At 48.8% G+C, this 27,125-nt stretch overlaps 1 protein-coding gene across 2 annotated transcripts; it reads right to left on the reverse strand.

The window, feature by feature from the left end:
• GATA4 (GATA binding protein 4) lies at window positions 1–26,776 on the reverse strand. 2 transcript variants are annotated; one of them, XM_075707548.1, is made up of 6 exons: window positions 26,251–26,776; window positions 6,318–6,484; window positions 3,500–3,625; window positions 1,999–2,086; window positions 1,593–1,735; window positions 1–183 (listed from the first exon to the last, which is right to left on the reverse strand). In XM_075707548.1, exons 1-6 carry the CDS (start codon window positions 26,774–26,776, stop codon window positions 1–3), a joined length of 1,233 nt encoding a protein of 410 aa, XP_075563663.1. The 2 variants fall into 2 exon arrangements, with proteins under 2 accessions (XP_075563663.1, XP_009488786.2); XM_009490511.2 differs by having other exon boundaries at window positions 6,318–6,487.
• Between the last annotated feature and the right edge of the window lie 349 nt (window positions 26,777–27,125).

Genomic DNA, 27,125 nt, shown 5'->3' on the forward strand with positions numbered 1-27,125 from the left:
TTATGCTGTTATGATGTCCCCATGGTTTTCAGCTAACACCAGGCTGTTCCAGGAGTCCTGTTTGGAGCTGGTTTGTGGAGACTGGCTGATAGCTGACTGGTAAGCCTGTGGGGAATGCTTCAGAGCTGAAATCGCAGGGTGAATAGATGATCCATGTCCAGACATGGCAGAGACTGAGAATGCCTATGGAAAAGGGAAAATCCTGTGAACAAAGCTTCAAACCACAGAGGACCCTATGAACCCCTTTATGGGGGCTGGTGCTATTGTAATAACATGTCTGTGGATTTGCTGTAGAGCTGCAGATTGCATCTTACGCATGATAGTTTGGACAGGCTCTTTTCTTCTTCTTCCAGACCCTGTTCTTTCCTATTACTGCATACAGGGCATCTTGTTCTCTTCTAAATGTCAGAAAAGATCAGTTTACCTCCCAAGGCTTGAAATTTCATTGGCCTTGGGCTATCCTAGCTTACAAATAGCCGCCCGTGGATTGCAGGGCACGTAACAGTGCTGCAAAGTGCTGTAGGTGCAGGATCGGTCCAGCACAACACTCAACCACATATTTTTTTTTTTTCTCCAGGTATCATCTTGTTTAAACACTGGAGCTCCCTGCATGAACCCAAAAGGCGAGCAACTATCAGATACCTCTGCGTCTTAATGCTGCTGTGCTATGGGGATCCTTAACCAAGGCACAGTTATTAAACCTGCAGACATTCGCACAGATCAGCTTCCAGATCCGGGTGTTGCTCAGCAGGATACGCACCTTATGTGGATGCAGTGCTGGTCCCAAGACATCTAAAGACATCTAGTGGTGGATATGGCACAGAGCACAGCACTTCACCCTGCAGCTCTCTGCCATCGTGCTGGCTTGCTTTACCTTTGCAGGGACTCAACTCAGTTAGATTTGGGCTGTGTGAGTTTATTCTCCTCACACTGTGTTTCTCATACCGCTCAACATGCAGCCAGCCAGTGCAGAGAAAGAAAGGTGATATTACCTTAATAAGTTTTTCCTTGCTCAAGACAGATCAAATCAAATCGTACAAAGGGAACAGGCATTTTCTTGCTATGGGACCTCTATAGTTGCCCAGCTAGAAGGAATTTCATGTTTTCAACAAAGCGTGGCACTCTGGGACATGGTTTAGTGGGCATGGTGGTGTTGGGTTGATGGACTGATGATCTTAGAGGTCCTTTCCAATGTTAATGATTCCTAGTTTTTACTTTCGTTATAAATAATCCAGCCACCAAGCCAGGAGGCATGGGGTTGCTACTCTCCCCTTAATTGGTTTAGTGGTGGACTTGGTAGTGTTAGGTTAATGGTTGGAGTGGATGATCTTAAAGGTCTTTTCCAACCTAAACAATTCTATGATTCTTGTTGTCCATTCATAACTGCCGCACATCATTAAAAAGCTATATTTTCCTGCAGGCATGGTGACAAGAATGTAGGGTTTTGCCCCATCCCAGAGGATGTGAACTCCTAGACCCCTGGGTTGAAAAGAAGCAGCCTTTTTCCACAGAGGTTTTGAGGATATTCTTCTCACCATGTCTACCGTCCTAGCTTCCATCTTTGTCCCACTGCCAGCATCTCCCCTCTGTACCTGAGAAATTGGGCTGGGGTGCCCGTAATGAGATGAGAGCCCAGGTTCTGTTTTTATGGGGCGCATTTCCTCAGTGGTTGTGGCGCTGCTGCTGCTGCTGGTTGAGCTGGTGGTCGGGGTAAGACTCTCGCTGCTGGATGGACCTGTGAGAAAGCAGGCAGTAAATCAGGATCTTCCCAAAGACCTTTCAGTACAGAGCTGTACCCACCTACACAAAGTTAGTGTAGGTAAAAATAAAAAAATAGTCAGAAGGGCTTTGTTACTGCTGAAAAGCATTCAGACACCCCCCATTTTTGAAGAATCAGCCCGTTTTGTGGTCAGGTGTCTGACTCACAGGACATGATGGTCAGAAACACAAGTGCACACACGTATATGCGTACAATAAACTCCCTCGTTCAACACTTACCTGCTGGCGTCTTTGTTTTGTTAAGGTTCTTGGGCTTGCGCTTCCTCGTCTGAATGCCCTCTTTTCTCATTGCTAAAGGCCTTGGAACCTACAGACCCAAATATAAAAGCACATTGGTTTCTGTATGTCCATAAGGTCATCTAGGAGAACATGATTCCAGCTCTACCCCATGAAAACCAGCTGATTTAATTGAAAGCAACAAGATGGAGCCCAAATTCACTGGTCAGCACTGCTGTGTGAAGAGGTATGTCAAAGCTACAAGATGTGCATCCAAATGGGAATAAACAGGGTTTGCACACCATAGGTATAGAGCGTTTTAAGGCCAGAAGGGAACAACAGCTCATCAGATTTACTTTCCTGTTTAACCCAGAGGACAAGATGTCTTTCTGGCTAATGCCTGCTTTCTGGAAAGGTACCACGCCTGTGTGGGGAGACCTCCCTTAGGAATTGATCCCACTGAGGTAGTCACCCTCATGGTCAGAAACAAGCTGGGATTCCTAGGAATAATTTGTTGGGTTAGGTAAGTCTTCCCCTCATCCACCTTGTCTCCCAGCTTTGACCTGTCTCTCATGAATGCTCTTCCGTCTGCTCTGAAGCACTGGAAATCCTTGAGAGCATGCATGTGTATAAAAAACCTGTAGGAGTAGCAATGAGAAGCAGAACAGGGGGTTGCTACTAAGCAATCGCCAGGGTGTTGAAGGCCTCTGTCTCTGCCATGGCAGGGTGGTCCCGTTGCCACTTTTTGGTGGGGGAAGGACTGGAGATTTACATCTTGAAGTCCTGCTATACCTTGGAGCCAACGGGACTCTTCTAGATACATCAGACACGACATACATACATAGAATCATAGAATCATAGAATCATTTAGGTTGGAAAAGACCTTTAAGATCATCCAATCCAACCATTAACCTAACATTACCAAGTCCGCACTAAACCAATTAAGGGTAGACTAGACTAAACCATGTCCCAAAGTGCCACATCTACCCATTTTTTGAATGCTTCCAGGGATGAGGACTCCACCACCTCTCTGGGCAGCCTGTTCCAATGCTTGACTACCCTTTCCAAATGAAGCCCCCACTGACAGGAAGAGACTATCTGGACACCTGTGCAAGAAAAGTCAACAATCACTCTCATGACAAGTCTACAACCAAGTCTTAGCTGGGTTCTGACACCCCACGTGGAAGGGCAAAGCCCTTCTTTGTGCTTCTGACTCAGATTTTTCACTAAAGTGCCTGAATTTAGGTGGGAAGAATCTGGGCCTAGTTTCATTGGGTTTTAAGACTTGGATGCAAAGGGTAGCTAATTAGTATGTGAGAAATGCCCTGCATACATCACCCCTCGCCTGTATAAACATGATGTAATGTTGATGGGGACTAAAGCCCAGAGGGACAGCAGGAAAAAGAGCTCCAGGAGAGCACCAAGTTGTGCAATGAACCCAATCCCCAGCTTGGTGCTATCAATACCCTCCCCATAAAAAAATAAAGATCAGTGAAGGTGTTACCCCATGGAGCTTCATGTAGAGTCCACAGGCGTTACAGACGGGCTCTCCCTCGGCATTTCTGCGCCAGAGCGTGGTTGTTGTTGTGTGGCAGTTGGCACAAGAGAGGCCGACGCGGCGGGAAGCCGACTGCGAGAAAATGCAGAGGAAGAAAACACATCAGCCCTCCACTGCTGCCACCGGCAGCATCTCAGATCCCAACGAGCTCGCTCCAGCACGCCTCAGGTTTTTCTCTCCTCTTGCCACTCTTATTTCTCTGCCTTTTTCTCTTCTCACCTTGCTGCAGTGGATAACACAGTTGCTTTTTTCTTCCCCTCTTGCCTTTCAGCTTCTGCTCCACTGCCTTTCCACTGCCTCCTGCCTGCCAGCACTGCGCAGACATCTCCGCTGTCCTGGGGCATCTCAGATGGTGCCAGAGACATCACCTGAACAGAGCCCCAGATCTCCAGCGGGTCTAGTAGCAGCTTAGAGACCCACTGCACGTGCACACACCTACAGTACGGTGTCTGGAGCTCAGACCGTCCTGCCCTTTCAGGCTCCCAAGCCCTTCACCTTCCAAGCATCATGGCATATCCCAAGAAGACATTATCAATGCCATGAATGTTACATACTCCTTGCTGGCTTTGCGTGATGTTGCTCATGTGGCTTGAGGGGGAGATAAGAAAAAGAGTGCTTCCAGCAGCATCGTCTTCCTAAAGATAAAGAGGGATAATTAATAGGAAACCACACTAATGAAGCAGTACCCAGAACAGGCCTTTTGAAGTTCCCTTTCTGGGTCAACTGGTTTAGCCAGGCTCAGAAGGACACAGGAGGAAGACAACGGGCTTGAAACCATATGAAATACCAGTTTTGAGCTTGGAAGCAGAGTGGGAGGTGGGGGAAGAAAAAGCCACATCCTCCACGCCTGCCTGACTCTGCCCAGCATCCTCCAAAGCTCAGGTCTTAAGAGGCTGGGGATAAAGTCTGGATGGGCTGGGGTCAAATTCCCTCTTTGCTTCCTGATAAACTGGGGACTGAACAGAAGTGTTAGAGCTGTGTGACAATGCCTGTTCTCGCTGTGCCTGATGAGGAGCCTATAGGGAGCAAATCTGGTGGTCTTGGACATTTACCCAGCCCTGCAGACCCAAACAGCATAGCTGGCGGCTGTGTAAGGGGGTGAAAGCCTGGGAGATGAGAACCTGGCAGCTACCAGGGATTTCCTCTGTGATCTTTGCCACAGCTTTCTCTCTGTGTCTTCTCCCTCATTATAAAACAGGATGAGTTAATCTACGGCAGCAGGACAATAAAAAGTGGAATTCAAGTACTTCTTAAGACTTCGAAAACTGGAAACCCCTTTGGTGCAGAGAAAACAAACACTGCTTTAGTTGTAACCTCAACAGGCATTAGCTGCAGTCATCGGCCTTTGTAAGTGGACCGAGAGCTTAAAAGAGAGCTTGCAGCAGAGGCAAAGATCTCCCCTTGCAGGACTCTCTGCCATATCTCAGTCTCCGAAAAAAGGGGTTACACAGTGACAGGTTAAACCAAATCACTTAGTCTGAATATATGTATTCAGGTAGACCAATTGTCATTACTTTAACCACACCCCTACATTGCATCCCTAGACATATCCTCCTTTTCTTCAAGGCAATTCTCTTCCAGAAGAAAAAGCAGGAATTTGGACATTTTTGTAAGATTTCCAGATTGTCATCTGCCCAGGCAAGTGGCAGGAACGCATGTACAGATCTGCACGGCTCATGCATTTATATTTCTCATGGGGTTTTCCAAGCCTTACCCCAAGGCTGCGCAGAGTTAAGAGCATGCATTGCTGCTTGCTCCAAAGGACCAAGCCTGGTACCCAATGGGCCATTCCTGACTACACAGGTGTGCCCAAGGATAATAAGTAGACCAGTAAAAGAAACAGGGCAAGGGCCTGGGTGCTAGGGTGCAGAAACTGCCTGGCCTAGTCAGCGCAATGTCTAAGGAGGGGTTTTCACAAGAGGGCGCTGGGTGGCTGTGGCTGTGGCTGGCGGCAGCGCTGAAGCTGCCAGTGTCATTTCTGACACTTGCAGGGGACGGCTGGGTTTGAGCACAAACAGGTCTGGGCAATACGAAGGGCAGGGCAAGTTGGGGATGGAGCCTCATGGAAGACAAGGAGTGGGGAAATATAGCCCTGAGGGATGGCTTGCTGGCTCCTTGCTGCCTGGCGTCATGATGGACGCATGTCCCTGGGGCACAGACTACAGAGACCTTCCCAAAACCTCTCACAGAACAGGCTGGGACAGGCAGGATATCAACACCAAGATGTTCCCTTCCCCCAGGTTCCCCATGCATACCCCATCCTGACCCCACAGGCTTTGCGATGCCCTGATCTGCCCCACAAGCTCTGCTTCAGCTCACCCAAGCGAGCAGGGTATCCACAAAAGGTGGCTGGTCACCATGAAGTGACTGGGGAATAAGGACCCTGAAGGTAAGAGAAGATGGACTGGTGGTATGGTGGAGCTGAAAAGGGTTTCCATTCATCCTAATATGCCTACAGGGGTACTAAAGCAAAGACTGGCTTTTGCTAAACCAACACCATGGTACTGCCCCTGTGTCCCACAGCCCCTTCTACCGCCTGGTCTGGGTGTCTTTGCAGAACTAGTCCGGACAGTAGAAGGTCTTGGAACATACCAAGCACAAGGTAATCTGGCTTATTTTGGAAATCTGGATCAAAATCACCTAGGTTAAGCATATGGCGACCCAAGGAATTGAAACACCCCTGGCACCTCCACCTAGCCAAGGTCTTTTTGCCTCATCCTTGCACGCAGCCTTGCCCCACATGCGTTGTGTGATTTTGACTTACCAGCCTCCTCTGAGGTTTGAACAAGGGCCGGTTGATGCCGTTCATCTTGTGGTAGAGCCCGCAGGCATTGCAGAGGTAGTGCCCTGTGCCGTCTCTCCTCCAGAGTGGGGTGGACATGGCCCCACAGTTGACACATTCTCGCCCCTCTGAATAATCATCAAAAAATTCTGCTGCCATGATGGGAAAGAGGGAAAAAGACTTGGTTAATTAGGCAGCTGTGCATTTAATTTCTGGTCTGGTTCTCAGTATTTGAGCCCAGAAGTGACATTTCAAGAAATCACAAACATTCTGATTTTATAGGGTGCAAGAAACAGCTCTTCCTTTCTCAAGGAATCCCCTGGAATTATTGGGAAGAGGAACCCCTTTCCCTGCCATACAGTGTTGGCTGCAGGACTTCTGTGGCAGCAGGGATGTGCTGGGACACAGATACAAGGAGACAGAAATAGAAACCTTCCCTTCTGCTCTGACGTTATCCAATTTTCAAGATTGGACATAGCCAGGGCAAACAGATTGGGGCAGGCGAACAGCCGTGTTTACAATCAAGACAAATTGCCTGCGACTGCGGACAAACACAAGCCCGGACCCATGAAGCAGAACTGCCCAGAGATCAGACAACTGCCCAAGCATCTCTCAATGGGGCTCAAGCAAGCGTGGGCAGGGAAAGCCATGCCATGTGCCCTGCTACCCCGCAGGACTGCTCCTCACCCAGCCCATGCTGGCTCCCACCCAGCCAAGGGGGAGAGATGTTCATGTGCCTTCGCCCTGTTCTCTGCATGAGAAGCATCTCCTGAACTGCAAGAAGCCACATGTACAACCCCAGCTCCGGCTGTCAGCTAACAGACATCACTGGGCATTCAGAGGTGTCGCGACTCAGCTTTTGATGCAGACCTCCATTGTGCTTGATGTCACTCTCCAGGGCTTGGTGCATTCATCCAACATGTTCCTGGTTCACCCTCCAATGGGGCTCAGATGCAGCAGTGATGTGAGGGTGAGGACAACTGCCCTGGGCTGGGCCAGTCCCATCCCTCTGGCTATGGCAGGTCCATATCATTTTTCTGTTCAAAAAATGGGTAGATGTGGCACTTCGGGACATGGTTTAGTGGGCATGGTGGTGTTGGGTTGATGGTTGGACTGATGATCTTAGAAGTCCTTTCCAACCTTAATGATTCCTAGTTTTTACTTTCATTAAAAAATAATCCAGCCCCCAAGCCAGGAAACATGAAATTATTACTCTCCCCTTAATTGGTTTCATGTGGACTTGATAGTGTTAGGTTAATGGTTGGACTGGATGATCTTAAAGGCCTTTTCCAACCTAAATGATCCTATGATTCTATGATCATCTGCAAGGTGGTGCAGGGGTCAACACAACACACCTCGACTGCATCATCGTTTGGAAGGACACAGGTCAGCTCACCCTTGGATACAACGCCCTCGAGAAGCCAAGAACTTTGCCTAGTAAAATATAAGCATCAGCTATAGGCCTTGCTGAGGTGTAAATATAGGTGCATCCCACTGGCATGGCCCTTGAAAATGCGCGTTCCTGATGGTGGTCCCACCTGGAGAGTATCAGCTATCGAGTTCAGCTTGGGGATGTATTTCTTCTATTACAAAACCATTCCTTCCTGCACATGGACAAGTTCTGTTGTGGGCACCAAAAAGGGCACACTACATGGGAAAATAATTGGGGAGAAGAAGAAAACTATAAATGACAGCAAAGGGATCCATTACTTAGCATAGGCTGGGAATAAACCAGGCTGCTGAAAGAATTCCCAACAAACTGCAGCGCACAGGAGGCGTTTGGAGGACAGCAAGAGCTTTGCATCAGGACCTGCAGCCATTACAGATCAGCATAACATTAACTTCTAAAATGTTATTGTGGATCTTGCTATATTTTGTATTTGTCCACATGCTTGTTATATGAGTATCTCAGCTTTCTGCTGGAAGATAATAGTTCCCCAAACAGCAAACCAACAAAATTTGGCTTCTTGCCGATCTGTGCCTCAATCTCATGTGGATTCTCTGAGATCTAATAAAGGTTATGTTCAAACATCAGCCTTATTTTCTCTTTTCTCCAGACTATTTTTGGAAAATCTGTAGGAAACTACATAACAGTGAAACAGCCAAAGGATTAAAAAATTACTAAAGTGGCACCAATAAGCAGAGGCACAGACAAAAAGATTCATGTGAACCTAATTCTCCCTAGAAAACCAGGCTAAAAATGGCAAGGGATTACACTGATTGGCCACGGGGAAATACTAGAAAACAGTAAGTGAGTGTATCCAAGGGGCTCTGGAGCCAGAAAGGAAGGAATCCAGTGTCTTCTCAGCAGCTTAGGAAAATCTCATTACCTTTGAGCAATTCTGGTGGTTTAGGAAAGATGGGAATCCCTCCAGGTGAGTTTTGTACATGTGGATTCAGTGATACTGTAACCATAATGCCTCACTTTCCCCTTTAAAATCACCATTGTTGTGCAGCCAAAATCTAGATCAAATAAACTTCCTTTGAAAAGAGAAGGAATTGGAACAGCTGGTCAGGAAAGAACTAATTTCCTTGAAAAATATCAAGAAAGGAAAGCATTTCACTATTTTTCCATCTTAGAAGTTGTTGAGGTTGTTGAGGTTTCTGATTATCATTTTCCAAAGAAAAAGCCAAATTATTTTCACAGTAATTTTTGTCCTGTGAGAAAATCCCTTCTTCTTTGAAAATAATTCACTACAAAGTTGTTAACATAATCCAGGGAGAATTTAGCAGAGCAGAGGTAGTCCAAAGGTAACAGTTGAAACTCTTGACCAATTTGAGTTGTGTCTGTGACTAATTACAAAATATCTTTCCTGGAGATTTTTCCACCAGAAAACCAAATTCTGAAAGTTTTTAATCAAAGAAAAAGGAGAAAATTCCTAACAGTCCCTCAGAAATGTTAAGAGCTGGACTAGATGGACTTGAAAAAGAAGATCCTTCAAAATGGGTATAAGAAGAAATGTTAAGTATGGGCATACTTCTTTTTTAGGAAAAAACCCAGAGGATGTGGAGTTGAAACCAGGCAATGTGTAAGTCTCTTATTTTCTGACAATAATCACATTTGCTACTGAATATTGAATGTTATTTCCTAAGAGTTTGAGTGACACCCAGCTCCACCGTCCATGTTATTTTCACTGTTAGCTTGTAATCAGACATCCAAAACACCAGTACAAAGCAGTCTTGAGACCTGCTCTCCTTTTTTATCCATATTTGTCTGAGCTATATTCTTCACTACTTGTTTGGTGGTTTTGGTTGGTTTTTTTTTTTTTTTTTTTCAGTTTCCATGGGATTTGGAATTGAGCTTCTCTCTTGAGAGAGTTTCACTGGTTTAAGCTTCCAAAAGTCCTCTTCAGCTTCCATAGTAATAGCATTTGTGTGATTTTCCTCTCTCAGCTGCAGACAAAGGTGATTCTTGTGAATGTTAATAAACAGGAATCACTGGTGCTTGAGACGGGGAAGGGGCAGACTTTGTTCCCAGGGCACATTGAGGCTCCACGCAATGAGCAGCTCTACATAGTCACAGCCCTCATGGGGTGATATCAGACGGGTGCGTCCCTTGCGTGCACCAGCCAGTGCTGAGTCAGAAGATGACATCTGCAGAGTGCAACCTCATTAAAACCATTCCTGGAGCCCCGTCAGAGCAGAGGGAGCTCCCTGACCTCAAGAGAGCTCACCTGGAGGAGAGATAGCCTCTCCTGCTTCAAAGTATGCTTGGTGATGGCAAAGGGTGTGTCTTGGACACTGCTAGATACTGGCTCAGAGAAGATGACGTAAGCTTAGTGCATGGCCTGTAGTGAACGAAGGGCATTTGGGCCCCAATGGAGAAATGGAAAGCAAGGGACTGGATTTCTTTCTGAAAGAGGTGCTATAATTTCACAGCATTTTTCACAGCATATAATTTCACTAAACTCAGGGATGAAGTTGCTGAGGAGAGCTTTCTGAGCTGACCTTCTGGCCACACACCTGAGACATTTCAGCTGCTCTTGAAAACCTGAAAGTCTACAAAAATAATGAGAAAGTATCACCTGAAGACCTGCAGCCCATACATTTTGACGTGTGGGGGTGTCCAAGACCTGGGAGACCCAAACGTTCTCAGGGCTCAGAGCCCACAGAAATCATGATCCACTGGCAGGTTGAGCTATATTGGGCACTGAGCTTCCAAGTGCACTAATTGTTTAATTTGCCATTGTTATTAATAACGGGGATTAAGGAGGCTCCCCGGGAAAAAGCAGCAAAGTGTTTTCTTGGCTTCTGTCTCAGGGCTGGAGCTTTAAATCCTGGCATTATGAGATCCCCTGACACTTATTCCTTGTACTTAGCAGCCGGGAAAGGAAACATTTATTCAGGCAGCAAATTGCCCGAGCGGCTCCCGGAGGGCCCTGAACAATGCGGGGGGGAAGGAAAGGCTCCCCCAGTCACACTCAGGGTAATAATTTCCGTTTTGTGGCACAGGAGCCGCTGCCTGATAATGGAGATTTATGGGTCCGTCCGGTGACCTCTGTAACAGCCTTTCTGCTGGAAAGATTTACTCCCTCTCCCAAAGCCAGGTATGGCCAGCACTGGAACAGGGTTGAGGAAAGGATAACATTGGCTGGGTAGGCTGGGAAGGATGCCGGCCCATGGCTGGAGTAGCCTCGTGTGCTGAATGGCCTCATCTTCCTCTTTGAACATATAGCTCCCACAAGTGCCTTTGCCCAGCCTTTATCTTGGATAATGTCAGTCTTGGGATCAGTCATGAAAATAGACCATGATATCTCGCTGAATGACCCAGCCAGTGGAGAGGACGGATTGGGTCTTGTCTCTGTCCTGGTCATCGGCTTGCTGTGTAAAAGGAGGTCTTTTTCCCCTCACACCTATAGTTTATGAGGACTGCAAGGTCCCCAGGGCAGGAAATGTCACTTGCGTGTTGCACAACAGCCTCCTAATCTTGGGTGAGGCCTTGAGCAGGCTAATGTCAGAAATACTTTCCACAATGGGACATTCAGTCCCCAGGGAGCCAGGAGCAACTCCTAAGTGGGGCACTGGAGTCTGGTAGGGAAAAAGCATTCTTGGATATGGCCCTTCATGGCTCTTAGTCATTGGGAGTGGTCCTTCAGATTGACTGCCAGGTCCACAGAGATCAACTGGTACAGACAATGCAGGGCTCGACAAGACAGCAGATCTGAGCACCACCAGCCTACACCTACAGGCACTTTTTCCATCATGGCTAGGACATGATAACATCTCTGACCAAGGACATGGCCCACCCAAAGTCTGAGTACTTTTGCCTTCCCAACCAGGAGAATCAGATACCCTCTCACCACCAAGTCAGCTGGAGATCAGCAGGAGATTGCCCAGGGCTTGAGTCTGAAGAGTGGCTTGAACTGCCTTCTCTGGGTCTTTCCACCATCTCTGCAAACCCCAACTCTGCCAGCCTGACTGCATGCCCATACCTAGGTCCAGACTGCCTGGGTTTCTTCGGGCTTTTCTTTAGCAACCCTAAATCTGTTAACCTTGGAGAGATCATCCTGAACACATAAACCTGATGGATTGGGACCCAAAAGAATAATAACAGTAAAAGCATCTCCGATAGAGAGATTTTGAATCCTTCAGTTCAGAGTCAACAACCTGTTGGCTGTGTTCTGTTCCCAAACCAGCCTCTAGAAGGGGACAAAGAGCCCTCCATCCACTGGTTTGGGTCAGACCCTGTTGTTGCTACATGAGAAACAACAACGAGGTTGTCTACCTTCTTCTGCCCTCCAGTCCTCCCCTGCCTTCACCCCCTCTGGGTGAAGAGGAATGGAAAGAGACTTCCATTAATATAGCACTGGAGTTTTGTTTACAGCTGGAGGGATATTTAATATCAACATTTCCCCCTGCAGAAGTGTCTTCTCAACCCAATGAAGCAACTCAGCAAAGGAGAAGCTGTCCTTCAAACACAGACGGGCACTTACAGGCTCTAAACAGACCCTGAGAGCAGTTTTCCCCACAGAGAAGCAGTTTCCTAAAGCCATTTATTACGATAAGAGGTGAGAGCCACATTCCTGTGTATACACGAATCCCAAATGGACTCTCAGGGGCACTTGCAGCTGAGGCAAAGGACATTGGCCCCTCGGACACATGGACACCCTGGGATCCCACCCAAGACAGCCTCACCTTCTACTTAAAGGGACAACCACAACAGCATGGCAGGGGGAAACAGGATTTGCCATTCCCAGCTGCTCAGGATGGTTTATCCCAAATCCCAAGATTGTTTCCATTAAAAAGTGATGGTGTGGAAATCCTTCCTACAGTTCAAGCCTTTAGGGGTCCTTTTAACAAGTGTTTTGCTGCAACTAGTGGAGCTGAAAGTCACATCTTCTATTTCTTTTGAATGGGTTGAGGTGCTCCTATGAATTGCACGACTTCAGAAGCTGAAGTTTCAAGGGGAAAAACCCACCAAAAGGTTTCTGGTCTGATCACAGCAGTTAAAAGTGCTGGTTGGTCCAGTACTGTGGCAGAGCAGGGCTGAACTGGAAAGGAAGACAGAAGCAAAAAACAAGGAGAGGCAAAAGCAGAAGGGGCAGGGAGCGGCTGTAAATAAGAGAGCCCAAATTTATGCATGGGAGAGATCTGTAGCCAAAGGAAAGCTGTCAGTGAGCCTCTCCTTTTTCAGTGGGGACATCATCTGCTTGACACACAGACTGAGATCAGAAAGCCCATGTGCATTATCTTACCCTTCAGCTAATGGAGCTGAGGATGTTTCTGTAAAAACAGGTTCTGCCCATTGGCTTTTTCCCCCCTCCCTCTTCTCTGCCTGTTTCCCCTCTGACAGAATTTGGGGGAAATTCATCCCCGGCCCCACTATTTTAGAGACTAATGGGACCTAGACATGGGGGGAGCAAGACAGTGCCTGTTTGAGTAGTGCCCATCACTGGGTTGGTTGCTGGTGGGAATGTGGCTCCCTGCTCTCCTCTGATCTAGATTAACAGAAGACATCACCTGTGTGATTGCTGATCTGCAGGAAATGGAGAAGCAGGTAAATTCCCTATGCTTAGCCAGAAACACAGTTTCAAGCAAAATGCATCATTGTACAGCTTCACAGAAATGGTTCGATGATGTCCTAGAATGTTTTGGGGTTTATCTGACACGTCTACGGTGGAGATAATAGTTGGTTACTTAGCTGGCTGCCTAGACCAAACTGCTTTCCCCCTGCAAACCTAAAGACCCTACTTATTGCTTGGGAAATATTCAACCTACAATCTGGCTGAGCCGCATGCTGCTTTCAAAAAGGCAAAGAAATCTGTATTTTCCTTGCTTCATGAAACACTACAGCAAGACTGTTTCTGTGCAAGCCTTCCCAGGCCAAATGTTTCACGTCAAGGCAAAGGGAACATTGTGTCCCTCCCCTGAAAAGCTCCCTCCTCTGCCTGCGGCAAGCCAAGGTCTATGGCAAACACCATTGCCAACAGCCAGGAATACTCCTTTCCTTCATGGATATGTTTTCCCCGGTTTGAAGGACGCTGAAGGTAGAAGCAGCCAAGGGACCAGCTGAGATCATGTGCAAGAAGGACACGACAGGAAGGTTGGTCAAATCCTGGGCCTGGATTTGAGTTCGGTCTTGGCTCTGCAGTAGGCTTTCTTTGAGCAAGGCTTTTCATCTCCGTGTGACACTGTTCTTCCCCTGTGAAAGGGAGCAAAGGCTCTTCCCCACCTCACTGGAGGGGGGCAACAGGACAACTTTCAAAGGCCACAGTCGTGGAGACAAGCAGTGGATGGAGGAAGGGTGGGTGGAAACGTGCTGGATCTAAAGCAGATTCAAACAAACTGCCTGTTTTGGGAAGGGGCAGGAGATAGTCCTGGGGGACTGGCCAACCTGGTTGCTTGGAAAAGCATGGACAGCTCTCCAGCACACCAGAACCATCAGACCCCAAACCATCAAGCCCAATGGTTGTACCAGAACTGAGTGGAGAGACTGTCGACCCCGCCACTGTGTCCCACATCCAAAAGGTACGGAATCTGCTATACAGGAGACAGGCATGCAAATACCCCTGAGGGTGTAAGGTGCTTTTGGTCAGAGCACTTGCTGGCCACCCCTTTGACAGCAACCTGGTGTCCTACAGCAACTTCTGCTGACTGTCAAGCTGTGCATGACTGAACTCCAAGGTCTGCTTTCTTTTGCTGGGATGCACGCCTGATCCCACGCACCAAGGTGACCTCCCCTTTCTTACTCGTACTTACAGTTCTTACCCTTGTAAATATCTGAGGCTCTTCTGATAAACAGGAGATTCCTCTGCTTATCGACTGTCCAAATATTTTTTAACAAATCTTAGATTAGCATGGAAAGCCCAGGGAATGGCCAGGATGGGGCCATCCACAGCCTGGGGTCTGCTTGGCAGGAGGCACCTGGAAATGGTCTTTCTCTCTTTTAACAAAGGAAAAACAGCCACAACATTGTCCTCCTTGAAATATGTCCTATCTCCAAATGGATGTGCCCTAGCAGAGGCTCTTCTTTGATGACTGAAAGGGAAAGGTCACAGAATCACAGAATGGTTTGGGTTGGAAGGGACCTTTGAAGATCATCTAGTCCAACCCCCAGATCATCTAGGTTAATGGTTGGACTGGGTGATCTTAAAGGTCTTTTCCAACCTAAACGATTCTATGATTCTATGATTCTATCTAGTGGGGATATTCTATCATGGTGGGGAAAAAAAATGTAGGGGATCAGGAAAGCTTGGGTTTTGCAATGCCATGATCCCACCTGGGCAGCTGTTTCTGAGTTGGGGACAGGCAATGGATCACCTCCAATGTGCGCAGCTGTGTCTGATGTACCTGCAGGGGACCACAAGCAGGTGTGCTGTGGAGGCATGCCAAGCTGCTGCTCCACAGCTGAGCCATGGGAACTGGCCTTATGGCTACTGGGTAACTGGTGAACCAGGGCCAGTTACTGGGTAACTGGTGAACCCTGCCCCTAAGCCCAGCTAGCAGTGTCCATCTGTGTTCAGATGCTTTCGGATCCCAATCTGCAGTGGGCGCATCCAAACTGCTTCCCAGGACCTGCAGCAAGAGATGCTTGCTGAGATGGTCTGTGCTTGGACCACGCCAAGGGCCATGCTAATGACTGAAGACCGTGGTCTTTTGGGTTCCCATGGCTGGCATCTGGCACTAGTTCATCATCAAGCATGACACAGCCTTCATGCCTTGGCCTGCTTGGGCTCCTACAGAGCAGCTGATGAGGTGAAACTCCTTAAACCACAGGAACCCAATGGTTTGTGGTCGTACATCCTAGTGCAGCATCTGTCTGTCTGATGGTGACCATCTGTCTGTCTGTAGAAGTGACTACCAGCACCCAGGTGGACCCAAGCCAGGGACAGCACTGGGCCCAGGGTTTGGGATCATTACAAGGACACCAGCCAGACAGATGTATGCAGACAACAGAGTCAAACTCTTCTCAGTAGTGGGAGAAGGCACAAGGGGATGCAGCACAAACCACAGGCTGGGCATTAGGAAAAACATTTCCATAAGGAGGTGGGGGAATTTCCATCCCTGGGCATTTCCAAGCCTCATCCAGGTAAAGCCGACCTCAGCCACTGCTAGTGGTTGTCCTGCTTCAAGCAGGCTTGGGTTGGAAGAGACCTTTGAAGATCATCAGCAGAGATCTTCCAACCTGCATTTCTGCAATCCTGCAACTCCAGACACTCAAAGGATTTTTTTTTTTTTTTCACCAGACTGGTGCAGATCAGAAGGAAAGACATTTATCCAAGTCAAATAGGCAAAATCCTGCTTGTAGGAATACAGTTAATTGTATCATTGTTATCACGTGTGTGTGTGTATTATACGTGTGTATGTAAATATGTACTTATATATAAATGTATATATTTGTATATATACACATATACCATGCCCTTAAGAATGTCATTTTAGCAAGCTAGGAGTCATCTCTAATCAACTCTCTTTGCTTTTGCTATTACAATTATTACTCTATGGCTATATAGAACATAGATGTATAAAACCATTTATATATATATTTATACACATGTACACACACAACACACAAGTATATAAAAACCCCACACACTTTAGATATATAAAACACATATATATATACACACACACACCATGTATACCTGTAGATGTGGCACTTAGGGACATGGTTTAGTGGTGGGCTTGGCAGTGTTAGGTTAACGGTTGTACTCGATGATCTTAAAGGTCTTTTCCAACCTAAACAATTCTATGATTCTATGCGTAGGAATATATGAAATATGTAGGGTATATACTATATACTGCTCCACATGTCCAAGCCCTCTCTGAGCGTGACGGCACTAACCACTATTGACGATCATGTGCATATCCAACCCCCCACCACAGTTTTCTTCAGCTCACTGATTTGGGCACAGGCTCTGACTCCAATTTGGAGGTGTTATGCTGATAAATACCACTCAGAGGAGTTACACCAAAATAAGTGAGGCCAGATCCTGGCCTCCCTATGGGACGCCAGCCAGGAACAAACAAAGAGGTGTTTGCTACGGTTCATCACGTTATAGGGAACAGTCAGTTTGTCCAACCCCTGGCCCTTCTCTTTTCCTCTTTTATTAGTTATTCTGAACATTAAGTCAACTCAGCCCCCGAGCAGGGCAGGAGGATGGAGCGATTCTCCCGGCCACCGATAAAGCGTCTGCAAAGGTCAGTTCGCACAGAAACTGCAGCCCAGGCCAATAAAACGCCAGGTACCAAACTTATCAAGGCAACATATAACTTGCAGTTTTTCTAACTCAATTGATTGGACTTTTTATCTAAAATAACAGGCATTATAAGATAGGCGAAAGTCGAGATAAGGAAGAAAATTGAGTAGGTCTTGAATCAAGATCAGCTTGGGGACAGGTTCAAACTCCCACACCTGCCCCAGAGGAATCAATGAAAGTTTCTTGGCGTCGTCCGCTCGTTTTGAAACGCTGCTGAAGTTGAGTGAACTTTGAGACCGCAGCGTTTATTCTGTGATTATAATTAACCTGCTCACCCGTTGTTATTGATTTCGCATGAAGGGAGGTGACAGAGTCTGACTGGGATGTTGGTTTAGGAATAGAAATGGTTGGGGATGGCAGGCAGTGGGGCAGGCAGGTAGCCCTGATGGAGTGAGAGCCTTCCCCGGCTCGGGGCAGAGGGGAGGGGGTGCAAGGGGGATTTCACCCTCCTGCTTGTGCTCCTTCTTGTGCTCGGATCTGGGAAAACTGAAAGACTGAATGTGGGAAGCCCCTGGAGAAAAGCCTGGGTCGTACCCAGGATCCAGGGCATCCTCCCAGCCCAGGGGAGCGTGAAGAGGAGACATCCCCCAAGCCGGCTGCCTCCCTCGTGCTCCACATCACCAAAGCACGCCCCAGCTCAGCGTCCTTCCCAGCAGCCAGTCCCCCGAGCAGCCAGCCCCTGGGGCCAGCGCTCCCTTCCCAAAATAATCTCAGACATCTGGGGCCAAAAATGTCATTCGGAGGAGTCCTGATGTCTGGGGCTCACCGCCTCACTGATCTTTTACAGTTCCGGCACTGCAAGCCCTGAATATTAAATAACGATGGCTCCCTGGCTTGCAAACCCAAGAGCCTGGCTTGGAAACTCATAAGAGTTTAAATAATAAGTATCAGATTTTTTTTTTTTTAATCTCTTCTAGAGTTTCAGCATGAAGGAATCAGGGTCTCCCAGCTTTTCTCTTGTCCAGAAAAGCTGCTCCTTCCCTTCCTGCAAAACCAGAGCCTGACATATGCTAACACGACTCTGGAAGCTGAAGCTTGAAGGAAAACCAAGGCGCACGGAGGCACAATGGCTGGCAACAGCTGGAGGCAGGCAGCTGAGAACCAGACAAGAGGCAGATGTCTCCCAAACTGTTTGGAGATGTTTGCAGAGGCGAAGGAGACAGCCCACTCCCCCGGCCCTCGAGGCCAGAGGACAACCTGGAGCTTGCTTAAAGATTATAGACACAGCCGGAGAGCGCCGTGCAAGCAGGAGCTGGGAAAAAAAAAGCAAGAATTGGCAAAATCTTGCTCCGAGGGAGCGGCATGGTCTCCTTCTCCCCCCCTGCTCCATCTCTGCCCCCAGCCTCTTCTGCTAGGCTCGGGTTTTAACCTTTTAGGAGAGCAACAGGCACCCAGCCCTACCCCGGCACCCCGTAAATACACCGCGCTGCAGCTGGAAGCATCGACCGGAGGAAAACGGCTGAGCTTTGGGAAGAAGAACAAGAGCAGGCAGCGGCGTCCCACCGCGGGACCTCTCCTGAAACGCTTCCCCAGCAGACACCGACCTAATTACCAGGGATTAGGAGGAAACATTTCCAGGCAGCGATTTCGTTATCCCAGATTCAGAAGCGTCCAGTACCAGTCCCTGGAGGAGACGGGAGATGGGCCCCGCTGCATTGCTTATCCGACTGCCCTTGCCCCACCTCTGGTGGAAAACTTAACTTTTCCTTGACTGTCCATGAGTTATTTTTTTCCTCTTTCACAAAAAAAAATTAATTTCCAAGTCTCTCCCAAGGCTGGCGTGAGCTGTTCGAGCCCAGCTAGCTCCAATAAGGGGCTCACCAGATTTACGGGTCACTAAAAATAATTTTAAAAACCCCCCACAAATCCCTTCATGCTGCAACGTATAAACCAAGTGGCCACTTTCCAGAAAGGAAAAAGAAAGGTCCCACTGGCTTCTGGGGAGCTTTCCTGTGCGATGGCCTTCACCTCCCCAGGAAAACCTGTAGGTATCCAAATAGTTCGCAGGGGGCTGCGTTTCTTCCCTATGGAAGCTTCTCGCATGGGCCTGATCCTGCACCAGCTCCTGGCAAACCCCCCTTTGCTTTAAAACAGGGATGGTTTCAGCTCTGCGAAGGCAAGGTGGGGGTTTTTTGTTTGGGTTTTTTTTTTTTTTTTTCACAGCCCATACTGGATCTGGTTTATGGGGAGCGCCTGATCCTGCAAGCCTTGCCTGGGTGCAACAGTAGGATTGGCCTCAGAAAGATCGAGAGAACAGCAGAAAGACGTGGGAAGGACCCAACTTTGCACCCCCACCCAGGCAAAGGGAACATCCTACATGTAGGTGTCCACCTAATTAAGCAAAAAAACTCTGTACCAGCAAATAACTGAGAAAAAAAAAAAAATCACTGGGCACTTGGAAAAAAAAAAATTATTTTTGCTTCCAGTTGACGCAGCCCCAAACTTGGCTTTAAAATCCAGACCTTGCCAAAACCTGAAAGCTGAAATGTTTCAGCGCTGGTGGCGGGGTCAGATCTACGTCCAGCTTCGAAAATCTCTGCCCAGAATCTTCTTTCCTAGCAGACCCAGCGCCCGCCCGCCTGTGCTTTTTTGGGGATGAAAAAATCCAGCTCCCGCTTATCATATTGTAAAAGAAATCAGCACCGAGTGCCCCGAGTGTTTAAAAGAGTGCAATAGCACGGGGAATGCTGCGAACTCAAGCATACCCTGCAGCAAGTGACCTTCTGAAAAACTGCAAGGGAGAAAAAAAAAAAAAAAAAAAAATTCTGCAGTACGAGAGCTTCCGACGGCATCGCTCGGCGCGGCAGAAACATGGAGGTTTTCAAAAGAGCCTTTAATACCACTTGTACCAGCCGCTGCGAAGGCAATGGCGATCGAATTATTTTCAAGCGCTGTCACGCACGTGTAAGCACCTGTGTATAAAGACCTCACTGCTCAGGCATGGCAGATAATTGGGTTTAATTTCTCATTACAGATGTATTTACAGCTTGGACCGGTCACCATGACCGATGGTGTTGGGAAGACTTGTAAAGGCCAGAGAGATTTTAATATTTTGCCGTAATGCTGGACGTGATCATAGCCAGCTGCAAGGTTTTTGCCCCACAAAGGGGACCCACAAGGTTTTTTTTTCTTCCCCCCCAAAAATAAAAAGAACCTCAATCCAACCTTATAATGAAATTTGCTTTTATAATTTGGGTTAATTTTGCAGGTAAGAGCATGTTCTTACACGTATTTCCTCGGTTATTTAAGCAGCATTTCACACTCGCCCACCAAAGACGTATTTGCACCTTCCTGCCAGACAGCAGCGTGAATTCGGGATCCATCGACAAGATGGATATTTGGCATTTCCAATCGCCTTTTCTGCAATCCTCCAGGCGTAATTACACACATTCCTCCCCGCAAAGCAAGCCATACCCTTAACAACCCAACCTTGCGTTTACGACTGAGGGGTTTTGGCAGCATAATTGCGTTATTCGGGGATCACACGTCCCCGTAACACGGGGCCGGCGCGGCCGTCCCAGCAAAAAATCTGCATTTCTGCCCCTGCCCGCCCAGCGTGAGCAAAACCGGCCGCTTTAAGCCCACGATCTGAGCTCTCGACACAGATCCCCGCCTGGTTTCGCAGGCAGCGGTGAGCCCCAAATGGGAGGCAGACGCTTCATTAAGGCTTTTTTAGAATAGGGTTGCAAAAGCCTCGAAGGATCCGAGATGTTCAGCTGCATCCCCCCCACGTTCCTCTGCCTTGTGCATCGCCGAGCAGGGGGAGATCCCCGGATCTCCCATTTCTGCACCTCCTTTTCAGTAAGGAAATTGTAGGGAGGGAAGGACATGCCAGGTTGGTGTGTGGGTCAGGGAATTTGGGAACAAAACCTCCCAAAGGAGATATATTATATTTGCACCCCCTTTTTCCTACACATGCAAAGCTCTATGGGGCTCAAGGAGCAAAAATTTCAGCCCAGAGCTGGCTGATGACAAATAAGGTCTCTGCAGGTTTTGGGGCTACACTATCAAGGGTTTTTTTTAATTGCATTTTCCTTAAAATTGCATTTTTCCACCTTTATTTTACCAGTCCCTGCACACCCCACCTCCCCAGAAGCAACAGGCACAAAAACTCGCTCATCTCGCTGCGCTGCTGCTTTCTCAGCCAGTTTGGGATTTTATTTGCTGGTTGGTGGTTTTTTGGGTTTTTTTTTCCGAAGCATCCTTCATTTTACAGCTGTCGGGAGCAAGATGGTTTGCCCATTCAAAATACCCAGCTGCGTTTGGGATAACCAACTTTGGGGAGCCCCTCTCTGCCTGCCGAGCCAAGGTTTCTTCATTGTCAGAGGAGCAGGGAGGCAGCAGGATCGGGTCCAATTCCTTTGGGAAACACCAGATAAACCCTCATCTGTCTCCAAGGATTTCACCTCTTTCCCCCCAAACTGGTGGAAATAAATACAGAAAGAGCAAAATATAGGCTGTCTCTTAAAAAAAAAATTCGCTGTTCTCATTATAGGGACAAAGACACGCACGTGAGTGCACGTGTGGAGGAGAAAAATAATTAATCCTGGCTTAATAAAGTCTTAGATTCGGGGCCACTATCCACTGCCTTAAGTTTTACTGCTTTACAAAAATTCACAAGCATTTATAATGTATTATATACTGCACCGTGGCTGTTCTATGCAACATATGCATTTGTATTTGATAATAAAGTGCAGTTTTCAGTGAAGGAACTGTATTATTAATAAGGGTGATATAGTGCCCGTGATGGTGATATTTTTAGGTGTTGCTTTATTTACAATTTAAAATATACTGTCGGGGGACTTGGCAGGTAAAAAACAGTTGTGTGTTTGAGCTTGATCTTGGATCCCCTAATTCTATGGGTTTCATCCCAAATCCCAGACTGACGGGTGACAATTAAATTAGGCAGGAGAGCAGAAGGCGGCTTGAAACCCGCGAGGGGGAACAAAGCCCTGGGCCAACCTTCCCTGCCGGCGCAGCCAAGGTGAGAAATGCAACCGCTTGCAAAACGGGGGATGTAGGGTGCGGTGCAAAATACAGACATGTCCTACGGCCCCATCCCTCCGTCCTGTGGCCCCATCCCTCCGTCCTGTGGCCCCATTCTTCCATCCTACGGCCCCATCCCTCCGTCCTATGGCCCCATCCTTCCATCCTACGGCCCCATCCCTCCGTCCTACGGCCCCATCCCTCTGTCCTGCGGCCCCATCCCTCCGTCCTACGGCCCCTTCCCTCCATCCTGGGGCCCCATCCTTCCATCCTACGGCCCCATCCCTCCGTCCTACGGCCCCTTCCCTCCATCCTGGGGCCCCATCCTTCCATCCTACGGCCCCATCCCTCCGTCCTACGGCCCCTTCCCTCCATCCTGGGGCCCCATCCTTCCATCCTACGGCCCCATCCCTCCGTCCTACGGCCCCTTCCCTCCATCCTGGGGCCCCATCCTTCCATCCTACGGCCCCATCCCTCCATCCTACGGCCCCATCCCTCCATCCTGGGGCCCCATCCCTCCAAGGGCAGGGACAGCAGCGGTGCTGGGCTCCCCGTCATGGGGAGCAGCCACCTTGTCCTTAGGTGCATGGGGAAGGTCAGGGGCTGCTTGTAGGGCAGAGGATTGTAACAAATGCCGGTGAGTCACTGGAAATGCCGGCCCAGGGATGCTACAGGGCAAATCTCTTAGCATCCCTATGGGAAAGCTTAAGATCTGGTTCACAATCTCTCCCCCACCAGCAGCAGAGAAGACATTTTCCAACCCAGCGTCTGCTCCAGGCTTTGATCTTCCCAGATGCTGCTGCTGTGTTCAAACGGTGCCTGTTTGAGGAACCCTGACTTCGACTCCGTCAAAACAAAATGCAAAAAACAAAATGCAAAGCACCCATCAGAAATGCCCACAGCCCCTCGCCCCGATTTACTCACAACCACCTCCTCGATGCCACCGCAGAAGAAAAACCCCGCTGCTTTTTTGCGGAAAGCAAGATCAGAGGGGGTGAGGATGGCAAACTCCGTCCCCAGCCTGGAGACAGCCGGGAGGCAGCAAGCGGCAGCGGGCTGGATGTGCTCGGGCTCCCGTGCCGCCCTCGATCCCCGCTCCCCTCTGCCTGGCGAAGGGGAAAGGGGCAAGCTGCTAATTTTGGGGCAGATTTCAAGCAGGTATTGGCTCTGGCAGGAAAGTCTCCTGAAAGGGGACTTTGCAGCGGATCCTTTTCATGCCTCATTAAGTCGGGAATTCACTGTAACCCCATCCCAGGCAACGCCTGGAGCAAGTTCACGGCCTCGGCCGCAGGGTCTGATCCTGCCCTTCAGGGTAATGAAACCATTCGCCAAACTTACCCTGAAAAGCCCAAATTCGGCATTTTGAACTCACACCGGGGAAAGTTTTTCAAACAGGCCCACGTGATTTATGCACCCATCCTTCCCAGCACTTTATACCACAGAGCTGCATTGGCATGTTTTAACCCAGGCCAAAAATTCCTCTTATCAGGGAAAAACAAGAAGATCTTTATTTCTTTTAGTATCATTTTATTTTAACACATTTTCACTAAACTTCTGTCCCCAGCGCATTGCTTTACAGCGGGGAAAAATGCTGTGCGCAATTGCACAGACTGCATATCTATGTCTGCGTGTCCAGCTACACCTGCACGGACTTGATCTTCATTATTAAAAAATTACAATAATTAATATTCTAGGCATGCCAGGGGTGCTCTGCAATTAGCGCTATCCAAAGGTGATAGTTCTCCAGGAAGCAAAATCACTGGAGGGAAATGAGAGCGCTGCAAAAAAAAAATCACTTGATTTAATATAGGCTTGCGTGGAGGATTTTGCTTCCACCCTGAGATTCCTCATTGTGCAGAGAATAAAAATATCTTTAGCCCTAAGGAAAGGCAAAGGAAGGAGTCTGGGCTCCCCTGTGCCAGGGACTGCTCAGATGCTGAGCCAGGCTCGGGTGTGTGAATAAAGTGGGTCCGGGATGGGTGCAATCCATGATGGTCTTTCCCTCCCACTAAATCTTTCAGTGCCTTCAGTTTTTGAGCCCGTCAGGGCTTTTCACCCTTGCTCATAAAAAAAAAAAAAACAACCCTTCTCCCTGCTCAGAAACCACCAGCCAGCCTTTACGTGCCTCATAGGAGCCCCCCGACACCCGCAGCCTGCGCAAAGCGTCGAGAAGGGACCCGGCTGGGAGCAGCCCGGCAGCGGCCGCATCCCGACTCGGGGGGAAGAGGGAAAGGGGCAGGTCTGGACCTTAAACTACTTGCCAGGGGAGCTGCCTTCCAAAAAATAGCATTTTAATCCTGAATTTAAAACTCCCCAGCTTTCAGGCAGTTTCTTTTTTTTTTTTCTTTTTCCTTTTTTACCAAAACCCAAGCACTCTTTATTTAAAACCCAAGTGCTTTTTCCACATTCAAAGCAGAGATGTGATTAGACCCACGCTAATAAATCCCCCAGTTGCTGCCGTGCTGTCCTCGGTGACGCCGGAGGCGATACCGTGAATCCAGCACCCAAATCAGGACCCGGCGATGGAAAGGGGTCCCGGCTCCTTCCTCCTTCGTTAGCGACCGCTAACGTTTCCTGGACTGGCTCAGCGCATCCCGTCTCCCCAGTGCTATTTAAGAGCCCAGATAATAAACACTTTTTTTGCCACCAAAATGCAGGCTGCGAGACCTGCAACGCAAACGGCTGCTTAACGCAGGGCTTGAAACCCTAAAAGCACCGTGCTCAATCTCTGGCACCTTAAAAGCTGCCAGGTTTTTCTGCAACTGCAAGTCTTCATTTGCATTATTTTGGTTTTAAGTTATTTTTATTACTAAGAGCCCTTTTGAGACCACTGCAAAAAGGTAATTTTTTTTTCCCCATGGAAGAGATGGCACAGTAGTCAAATACGACTGCGCATATGTCCTTGTTGATAATATTCAAGTATTATTTGATTATTTGAGTCATCCTGCTTTTTTCCTATACTTTCTACCTTCCCAGGGCTTCCCAAAAACATTGCCTGGTTGGCCAAAACATTATCCTTAAAGATAATCTGTTCCCCATTTTCAGCAATTTCATAACGCCCAAAGAAAAGCAAAAGGCATTGACAAGGCCAAGCCTTCACCGACGCCCAACTTCCCTGTTTTTTAACATCTTCAAAGAATGCTAAGGATAAAGCAAATCTTGCTAGTCACGATGGAAAAATTACCCTCCAAAATTCAGGTTAAAGTACACCATCTGAAAGTGTATTTGCAGACAAATTTAGAGTCGTCATCTTTGTTAACCCCGACCCCGAAGCCGACAGAAAGACCTTCATGGAGAGAAGGCGGGGAGGAAAAAAGGGTTTATGAAACTGCGATGCAGAGATGTGCCCCGCGTTTCTCTCCCCCTTTCTCCCTCTTCTGCCATATAAAATATACAAGCAGTATTTTAAGCCATTCGGGCCGATTTCTGGTTGTAGGACGCGGGGGCGCTTAATGAAATGAAAGGCTCCAAGACTGAGATCGGCACAAGAGATCAACAGTGAGATTTTTTGGGGCAAGAAGAGACTGAAATACAGGGCTGGGTCGTTCAGATGTTCCTGTGAGTGCCCCAAAAAGCGTGATAATAAATGCGGACGCATTTTTCTTTTTCCTTCTCTAGCATCTCTCCCCCATCGGCACCAAATTTCCTTTTGCTTTCCCTTTTCCTAGCCTAACCGCCCTTTCAAAAATTAAAAACCAGACATGATGTAAAACGGCCTAAAGGGAAGATCTGGGATTCACGGGCCAAATTTTTATTTTCCCCATTTTCCAAACAAATTGCCCCATTTTCTACCTAAACCAAGCCCGGGAAGGGGCTGCCAGCTCTCCCACGGAGCGTTGTGGTCCTGCACGCCGCGGCCATCCCCATCGCAGCCCCTAAATCCCCACGGAGCTGTTTGTGGAGGCAGCAGGCCCTTGCACAGGAGCTCGGCACATCATTTCTTGCCGCTCCAGGCCTACCCTAAATTATATTTATTTTTTTGGAAATTGGGGGTCCTTGAGGATATGTTGAAATGGCGGCTTTGCAGGGGGCAACCGCAGCGCCGCGGGGGACCCCGTGTTTTGCAGCCAGAGAGGCGGCTCCGGCAGTGACAACCCGAATACGCCGAATTTCCCCCTCCTGCCCTTCACGCCTCCTCGCCCTGCCCAAAGAGGGGTGGGTGCACAAAAATTTGGGGGGGTGGTGGGGTGAAACCCTCCCTCTCCCATCCCAACCCTGGCTGCGCTCACCTATGTTGGCGTGCCGGGCGGCCGCGGGCGTCCCTCGGCTCTGCAGGTTGTGCAGCATGGGGCTGTCGAAGGGTGAAGAAGTCCAAGTCGTGGCCATTTCGGGGCTCATGTAAGCCGGGTAGGGGCTGGAATAGGAGCTGCCGAAACCCCTGCTGTACTGCTCCCTCCCGTTAGCAGAAAGGTTCAAGGAGCTGCTGTAAGCCGCCGCGGCTTCCCGGGAAGAGGTGGCTGGGATGGGGGTGCTGGTGGAGAAGGAGAACCGAGGTGACACGGGAGGGTGAGAAGATCCGGGGTTGTAAGCGGCGCTTTCGGCTCCGGGTTGAGTCCAGATGGAGTGGCTGGAGACGGGGCTGCCTTGTTGGGATGAGCCGCTGCTCTGGAGGTACGGCAGGCTGGGGAGCATGGAGGTGACCCTCGTGGTGGGCACATAGACGGGGGACGCTGCGGCTGCGCTGTGCATGAAGCCACCTGCCCCCTCGTACGCCGGAGGGCCGGGGTTAGCTGCCATGGCTAAACTCTGGTACATCTCGCGACGGGCCCCCCCAAACCCCAGCCAGGTCCCCGGCCACAATCCAGAGCGATGGGGAGCGGGTTGAAAAACCCCAAGCTCCGCTTTCCCCTGCGGCGAGCGGTGGCCGGAGCGGTCTCCCGTGGGTACAGCCTTCCAGCCAAAACCAAAACACCACCAGCGATGTAATTTTTCCTCCACCCTCCCCTTCCCCACCTCCCACCTTCCCCACCTTCAGCAGGTCCGGCCGCCTGCAAGAAGTCCCGGTCCCTCCGGAGGAGAGATTTAGCTCCCGCCTGGATTTAGCTGCTCCCACCGGGCTCCATCCATCACCTCCCGTCTTTGCACACCCCCCCCCCCCCCGCCC

This window comes from Pelecanus crispus, chromosome 3, assembly GCF_030463565.1.
Source record: "Pelecanus crispus isolate bPelCri1 chromosome 3, bPelCri1.pri, whole genome shotgun sequence".
NCBI classification, from domain to species: domain Eukaryota; kingdom Metazoa; phylum Chordata; class Aves; order Pelecaniformes; family Pelecanidae; genus Pelecanus; species Pelecanus crispus.

Coding starts and splice junctions, on each gene's coding strand:
- GATA4 (XM_009490511.2), bottom strand. CDS start 26,776: ATGTACCAGAGTTTAGCCATGGCAGCTAACCCCGGCCCTCCGGCGTAC. Junction 6,488..26,250: donor CGCCCGGCACGCCAACATAG/GTGAGCGCAGCC, acceptor CCATCATGGCAG/CAGAATTTTTTGATGATTAT. Junction 2,087..3,499: donor TCTACATGAAGCTCCATGGG/GTAACACCTTCA, acceptor TTGGGTCTGTAG/GTTCCAAGGCCTTTAGCAAT.